Source organism: Lepeophtheirus salmonis, chromosome 3 (genome assembly GCF_016086655.4).
Source record: "Lepeophtheirus salmonis chromosome 3, UVic_Lsal_1.4, whole genome shotgun sequence".
NCBI classification, from domain to species: domain Eukaryota; kingdom Metazoa; phylum Arthropoda; class Copepoda; order Siphonostomatoida; family Caligidae; genus Lepeophtheirus; species Lepeophtheirus salmonis.
In genome coordinates this window covers 44,052,883-44,061,797 of record NC_052133.2, presented here as the reverse complement: position 1 = coordinate 44,061,797, position 8,915 = coordinate 44,052,883, and the positions used below count along the sequence as shown (strand labels likewise).

At 29.4% G+C, this 8,915-nt stretch overlaps 1 protein-coding gene across 1 annotated transcript; it reads right to left on the bottom strand.

Annotated features, from left to right (window-relative positions):
* Positions 1-1,904: 1,904 nt before the first annotated feature.
* LOC121115181 (zinc finger-containing ubiquitin peptidase 1-like) lies at positions 1,905-3,497 on the bottom strand. The gene has a single exon (XM_040709370.2). It carries the CDS (start codon positions 3,495-3,497, stop codon positions 1,905-1,907), a length of 1,593 nt encoding a protein of 530 aa, XP_040565304.1.
* Positions 3,498-8,915: the final 5,418 nt, after the last annotated feature.

Below are 8,915 nucleotides of genomic sequence, written 5' to 3'. Positions count from 1 at the left end.
CGACGAGCCGACTACAGCTTCATCTTCTGCAAAATCCGTAATTTACCACTTTGTAATTGATTTACAGATGATTTACAATAGTAACTACCAATTACGCTTAACACTAATAGACTAGTAATATACAGTTAAGTAATACTAATAAAATAATTAATATTTATATAAATTGAAATGTATAATATAATTAATATATATTTATTTCCTCCTAAGCGTTGGGAAGTAAGAGGTAGCTGTTGAATATAGGATTGATTACAATTAAAGTCTTTTAGGTACAAGGATATCCTTTAGGTTGGATGATACTGATGGAAGAAACAAAAAAGCCGGAAACACAAGTACCAATCCCCTTTATTGTTTGTGTGACCGAGTACTGGAAAAAATTGTTATTAACCATGAAAGATTTATTATTAGTACTGAAAATCGTCTGTATTTTGCGCATGTTAAAAAAAGAAACCTAAAATTATTAACATTGTAATTCTGTCAATTTGAAGAATGTTTTCGAGGAGAACATTATTCCAATGTCCATCTTCAATTCTATTCTGAATCCAACAAAGACTTGCCATTTTAACTGTACAACAAATCCTCATAGGTTACTCTCTGTTTTTTATGAGCTCACAGTACGAATGTTCTATCAGGTTTTGATTATAATTTAAATAATAATCACAAATGCTAGGAGAAAAAAGTTCATTTTTTATATTACCAGTTCAGAAAACACGCGCCAGCTAAAAAATACACACGATTTATATCACTATTTATTATAAACAGTTGAAATTTTTCACAGATAATTACTTTTTGAATAATATAAATATGTTAATACTTTATATTTCCAAATTAAGAGGATTCATTTAGTCTGGCATTAATCTGAGTATATAATACAATTGTTGTGTTAATTTATAATCCATAAGCGTTAAGTTTTTAATTTCATTATGGAATAAAATTCAATACATATGCGATGTGAGGTTCCGTTGAATAAAGTTCCGAAATTCTATAAATAATAAAGTCTAAATATAATAATCAGTTATTAATATTTTAGAGGTAAGGGGATTAATGCTAATTCAAATATGCTTCACATTAATGTAATTTACTAATATTTTAGTCATACTTTTAATCGACTTAATTATATTTCATTTTGGAACGTAATTATTTATTTTTTTAAAAATGCATTTACATATCTTATATTTATAATTTTTAGACATTATTTTCAAATAAATTATAATTAACTTATATGTAAATTTCCTATAAAATTATTTGAAATAAATTATAAATAGTTAAATTTAAATCAAAAAAAAAAAAAATAATACAATCAAGTCAATGTATTCACTCTAAAACACAGAATTACTCAGGAAAATAAATATAAATTAGAATATATTAGTTTTAGTTCCTATCTTCCACGTAAGTAACATTTCCAATATACATGTAATTATATTCTTAAAACAACAATAAAAAAGTTACAACTAGTGCTGTATCAATCCTTATTTATTTGGTCTGGTCCTTCGATCGGCCGATCGATCAGTACTAAGACTGATTAAAAGAAAAACTACAATTGAGTGAAGTCATCAAGGACCAACTTTAATAAGTTTTAGGACTGAAGACTGTAGTCCTGTCCAGTTCAGTTCCCTTATTAAAAATTATAATTCAGAAACTAAATTTTCTCATGTTTTCACCTGATGTCGCAATTATGATGCCGACCATTTTGGGGCCTTAATAGAAAGTTTTTTAAGAATAAATACCCTGACATAATTTTGATTTATTTCAAATTATTCACTTATTTCATCAATTTTAAATTATATAAGGATTTAAATTTAATTTTTCTAGATTGACAACTATCAAAGAATAAATTAATTACATGACAAAATTTATTTGACTGGTCACAATTTAATTAGATAATGTGTAATATTTTGTGTATACAATTACGAAATACGAGAAGATGTGATTGTTTTATGGAGAGAAGCTTCTTGCTCAGAACTATAAGTTCCAGTGACTGCAACAATTTGATACTGACGAGATTTGATCGAATTTATATTCTTTCGTATTAAATGTAAGACTTTGGTATTATTTGAATTTGATGGGGATAAACCCTTGGATATTTGACTATGGGAATGACCAGGATCTAAAATCAACAAACGGAGGGAATTGTTTTTCTTTAATACTTCAATACCAACGATTGTTCTAGAATGGCCTTGATGCTGTAAATATAGAGGTGGTGTAAAGTGCTCTCCATCATCATCTTTGAAAAAATCTGTTTCTATAGACGAAGGATGCCTAAAATATTCTAATACCCATTTAAATAAAATAGGATGTGTTCCATTACTTCCAGAAGGACTATGAAAGTCGAATATTTGTGTACGTATTTGATGTGCAGTAAAGAATGCTACAATTTCTGTTGCTCCAATCCACTTTCGAGTTTGATGCAGTTTTCCTCCTAACTGCTCTGCCCCTTTGCTATCATATCCACCCTTCCAGGCCTTCTCTATTCCCTTTTGTAAAGTACATATAGACTGACTTACGCAATTTGAGCCGTCATTGGATGAAATTAAATTGAATTTCGAAAGAATAGATCGAGCATTTGCCTGATGTTGAATGGATGAAATCAACATTTGTAGGTTACGATAACCACAACCCCATCCTTTATCCCCGTATGAAGAACCATAGTGATCAATATTTGATGAACAAAAGTAAGACTTTTGAGTATCATTTGAAATGGAACATAATTTTCGTAGGGTAGGAAGGATATCAAAAGTAACGGAGCTTGCGTCATCCATTCCACTTAGCTCTGATTTCTTTAATTTTATTTTTTCTTCATGGTAATCCATCACGGTAATATCTCCATCATATACCGCTCTTTCCATTTGGGAGGTACTTTGTTGTGCAAAACTACCTTCATTTTGCATTCCATACTGTCTTTTTAGTAGATTGAAGTTTTTCATTTCTTCCTCATTTCTTTTCCTTGATTCTTCTTCTTGGAGACGTAGTGCTAATAAATAATCATCATTACTATGTGAATCTTCTTTTGAAAGATGGGAATCCATATGTTTAGAGAGATCCCTCTGATTCATGTATTCATAAGATGTACAAAAAGGGCATTTCAGGGTTGTCGATTCAGTGGTTGACACTCCTTTTTCGGAGTTGGACTTCCCATCTTTTCCAAAATGATCATTATTTACATGATGACTAAGTACTTCTTCATCTACATGTTTAAAAGGACACAATGGACAATCCAATTCTTTTCCACTAGAGGATCCTTCTACTTTAGCAGTAGAAGAATCTGAAGGAAGTTGAGAGGTCACATTTTCTTTTGGGATAATGTTATCTCTTTGCCTTTCAGTTTCTTCTTTTAAATGGGCAGAATTAACATGGATCCTCATTTCATTGGCGGAAATGTCCGAGAGATCACAATAAGGGCATGAAATATGTCCATGAACATGAGCTTCCAATACATGGAAACGCATTAACTCTTCACCACAACATATTTCTCCACAGACCTCACAAGTATAATTTACCATTGGGAAGAATCAGTAATCACTTCTTTATGATGGCTAACTAATCAGTAATGTAATCAGCTATGAGTCCTTAGTTATAAATTACAATTCAATCCTGTAGGATATTTTTAGTAGTGTTGAGACTCGGTCCAAACCCGAGTTTTTTTCGGATCGGTCTTAAGTGATTTTATATAGATCGATTTGGACCCGTATTTTGCTCCACATCACGATCTCAGACCGTACTCAGAAATTTAATCTTATTCAAACCGTGGACCGATTCTCAATTCGACGATATTTTTACTCTCAATTTATCGACCGATTTTATCCCCTATTTTGATTTATTATAAGTTGTACGGTACTTCTACAAGAACATAATAATTTATGAAACACATTTATCTTTGTACCGATGTTCACAATTTTGAAGCACACATGACGTCATCAACAATTCATTTATAGAATCAGTCCAGACCGAATTTTAAATGCATTTTCATTGTATCACACAACTTTTCCTCCAAAAATAAACAGTAAAAATGGTCCAAAAATAAGTTGATATTTGTTAGTTAGCACATGAATTAGTAATTCATGGTTAGCCCAATATGAGTTAGCCAATTCTTCAAATTGTGGAATTATCATCCAATAAGTTTTGAGATTTGTTCAAACCTTAAAAAGAGCTTATTCCAATTCAACCAATCAATGATCAGGACTATGATAACAGGCAAAGAAGCAGAAATATTGGAAGCTTAAAACAAAATAATTGTTGTATTTTTGAACCAGCCTTGATCCAGAGTTTTTCTTTCAGGTCAATTTAGACTGAAGTTTTATCTGAAATCGGTCCAGACTTAATTTCTTTAAAAGACCAACACTAAAAATCAAAACGGTCTCCGACTGGTCTAGGATTTTCAAACCGAACCCCAATACTAATTTTTATTTGTAACTTTAAAAATTGTAAACAAAGGCATTTCGGAACTTTATCTAACGCAACCTTTCCTACTCCAAAAGTTAATTAATGACTAAAATGAAAAAATCAATCAAAATCGACCTTTTTTAAGTTATAAAGCATTTAAAAAAATATAAAGACTTTTCAATTCAATTCAAATTTGATGAGTTGGTTCATTGACTTCACCGTGTTCATTTAGCCAAATAATTTATGACAGACTAAGCTCTTCGAAACTCTTTGAGCTGTTATTTATTTTTCAATGCTTGTTGGTCTTAGACAAATTATAAATTACAAAAAATATAACATAATGATTGTTTTTATGAGTATATTAAGAACGCTATATAAATCGTGGTTTTAGTGGAAAAGTGACGTAATTCACTATTTTTTTATTCTAAGATATGTTTATTAAAAGTTTGTTTTGTGTATATTGAATCGGTTTTGATGGTTGCTGTTTTTTTCTCTCCATAAGTCATTATTCTCATTATACTCAACAACAGTCAATGAATAAAGTCCCTGGTACAAAATTCCAAAATGCTAATTATTTCCAGAGAAAAGTCACTTACATTATTTTTCTTCTAAAATTTTATCCTGGCCTATGGTTGGTCTATACAGTTACCTTGATTTTGCACCAACCTTAATATTTCCTGGGTTGTGTCTTGCAGCGAGTACAAAATTGGCGTACCTGTCACTTACGTCAATTTTGCACTGTAGATTTTTGAGACCCTGGGAGTTATGTCACTTTTGCTAACAGAATCTGCCTAAGAACTAAAAATATTTTATCTATTGCTTATAAAGTCTTGTACAAGATACAACCAAAAAATTAGACGAATAATTTTAAACGAAGTATTTACAGCATTTGGAATGAAATTTCCATATATTAATGGTGTAATTTTTGACTATATTAATGAAAAATTACTAAAATATAAGTATTCTGATGCAGAGTATAAAGTTAAAATGTCCACAATTATATTACTCATAAATACATAATAACCATGTCACATTAATGCATCGAAATGAATTTATAGTATGTGTTATTAGAATGACCAATGTCATAGTTGAATTTGATCATAATGCATACAATCTAAAAATATATCATTTTGATAATTTGAAAAAAAAATATCAGATTTTATATATTAGAAATTTAAATTTTGAATTTTTTTAACAAATATAGTTACTTTTCATTACTTTTTAAGTTAATCACTGAAGAAAATTTAAAAGGTTGCGTGATTGTAAGTTAGAAACGTTGCGTAAGACAACTTGATATAATTCAAATAATAATTCTAGAATAGTCGTAATGTAATCTCTTTTAGACGTATCTACTTTTTAATTTTTGTAAAAGTTTATGTTTTAATTAATTTAGTTATTGTTATATTATTTTTTATTATATAGTAAAATTCATCTTGATTATATATTTAGTGGATTTATATTATCTGATTTATTAAAAATGAACGATTGAACAGTCATTCTTTTTATGTTTGAGAGTTAATTAAATTTAAAGTCCCAAGTCAGTAAGAAGCGTTAATTTTTATAGCTATCCACAGCAAAAAAAAAATTGAAAAATTAATTTTTTGGGAAAATAATCCAAAATTATATGTCAAATTTAAAATTTTTGGAAAAAAATTTGAAAATTTTCCTGCATTTTTCCTATTTTAAATGTAGAAGGCTCTCCTCTTTATAAGCAGTAATTCATTTTCATAGGTCATACTCCTGCTTTCTATTTGTGCTCATACACAAATCCCATCTCCTGGGAAAAGAGTAAATTCTTTCTTAAATCAGTGTTGTTTTTGAGCTCGATATAAGCGTAATTCGTATATGAGTACTTTTCTTTAAAAAACAAATTTAAACCATAGATAAAGCTTACGTCAGGAGGAGAAGTTAATAACTCGTCGACCCATTAAATATTTAACAAAAAAGAAAGAGAGCACACAAAACCCTTTTTCCTTTCCTAATTTTAAAGGTGGTTCTTTCGTTACAAAAATGTCAACTCTAACTATGACAACTAATTATTACATTTATTTATCAAAAATAATCATTAATGTTATAGCCATACAGTATCAAGTAATATGAGATCATCGTCAGTAGAAAACAAAATACCACGGTAAATATAGGTAAATACAATATATTAACATATATTTGTAGCTCCATCCATCTACTAATACTCATCAAAACACACTCTCTTTAAGTTGACTCAAAGCAAATTTGATGTATTGTAATTGAGTCCATTTCATTTAATAGGTTTTAATAATGGTATAACTATTGAGTCTTAACTTGCGTGTTCTAGTCAGGAGTCTATCATTGTGAGATAATTTCGAGTAAAATATGGACTTGATTTCTGGCTTTTAGTATGAATCGTTTATTGTAAACAATCACTATATCCCTTGCTTATTCATCAGCATCAGTGACATTACATCAAACAGTAATAAATTAATAAGTATGTACAATACAATAAAATATAAATTGGAGTCAAGGTAAAGGAGTAATAAAAGATGGACAAGTACCTCTTTTAATCATTTGATTCGAACATATCCGTCCAAATTTTTTAACAAGATCAGATATTCAAACACATACATGTCTATTTTCAGAACAACAGAATGGATATTGCTTTTAAACAGTCAAGCATATTTTTGAGTTTCTTAATTTGCAATGGTAATTGAAAATTTTTATTTGAATCCATTAGGATTTCTTCTTCTCTTATTAAATAAAAATATGAAACAAAAAAAGAGGACTTCTTGAGGCGAATCACATTAATGAGAGTTATAGCCTATAGGCTTCGAATTTTCGCTATTAAAAAGGTATCTCACTCTCTAGTTGCAAATCTCCTAACAGAAGGGCCAGGGGGAAAAAACCTTCAGGAAATCAACTAAATTAACAAAAAATTAAATATGGAGCCCACTTCCTTCACTTGCAATCCAGTAAAAAATTATTTGAATTGAAATTTAGTCTATTAAGAGACCTCTCTAAAGAGAGTGGATGGAAGAAAAAGTCTTCAAAAGCACACCCTCCATTCAGAGGAAACTTATCCAAAGAGCTTGACTGCCTTATTAACAATTTTTCATTTCATTTTCTCCAAATTATATATATATTTCTAGTTATTTTCTAATACTTAATTAGAATGGATATTTAACAAGACATATGTGTAAGGCGATCAGATTAATATATTATTGTTTTAGCCAGTTAACGTCGCGATTTGAAAAGAGTTAATGATACTTTCTTACCGTTTTCCTTTATTGGTGGAGTTGGTACTAAGTGCTATTCTCAAAAAATTCAAAAATCCATATCTATTCTTAAAAACTTAAGTTTTTTGGCTAAAAGTTCAAAATTCACAGATGTTTACAAAAAATTTAATTTTCTAGAAAAAAACCAAAAATTTCATCATTTGTAGGAGCGACAGCCCCTCCAACCCACTGAGTTATTATGTGCCATTTGAAAAAATCCTGTCAAAATCTGAAGCATCCTGTGCAGAGCCTACAAGTACCCCAAGGAGTATCTGGACAATATATATTTAAGTTTGTCCATACTTAAAGTTGATAATTCTGTAGAGAAAAACGCGTGCAAGGAGAGGGGGGGGCGACTTATGGTATCATTGTTTAAAATACTGATGTGATTATCAGATGCCTGCTTTATTATGATTTTTGAGGGTATAACGAAAGTATTTATTAGCAAAATGTTTAATGAAGATATACTACGTATAATTTACTTAGACATTTTTATCCGTTACAGTAGATTTGAAAACGTCACACTCCATGAAATTGTAATTCATTATGAACCATATTCTCAGAATAATAACTAATGAAACGACAAAGTAGAGTATTTCGAAATATATTTGAAGTTTCAAGTTTAAAAAGAAGGCTTAAATTAAATATAATCTACATACTAAAAAATAAATCATCATACATTTATGTTAAATATACAAGATTAAACAATTGTAATCATATAACTAATAATAACAATAAATTATAAATACAGAATATTGAAATAATAGATTGATCCAAATAATATTTTCTTGTTCTGACATGAATTCAGTTAAATATGTCATAACTTTAAGTTGCTAAACACAAGCCAGATAAAGATCCTCACCCTTTTTTCCTAATGTAAAAGATGCTATATACAATTGTGCACAGGATAGAAATATCTCTATCGATGAGATCTAAATAATTTTTAATTATAAAGTAATGTCAAAACCATAAAATTAGAGAATAAATATACTAGTAAAAAAATGTTAGAATTAAATCCATCGTAAAAATTTAGTGCAAAAGCTAATTATGTTGTAATGTCGGGCGATATTACTCCTTATGAAGGGCATCAAAAAAGACCCCCCCCCCTAATGCATGCTTGTATAACTGCATACTATTATCATGAAAGATACGCAGAATTGCTAATTATAATGCTACACCCAATGCAACTACCCCCGTTGTTGTGGCAATTTAAGCAGTTGTTTTTGCCTTTTATGAGTTTTCTGAAAACCTTTTCTTGGAGCGTATCAACCATAGCTAATCCTTAAGTGA

Excerpts from the sequence above, each read along its gene's own strand:
- LOC121115181 (XM_040709370.2), bottom strand. The coding sequence starts at position 3,497 with ATGGTAAATTATACTTGTGAGGTCTGTGGAGAAATATGTTGTGGTGAA.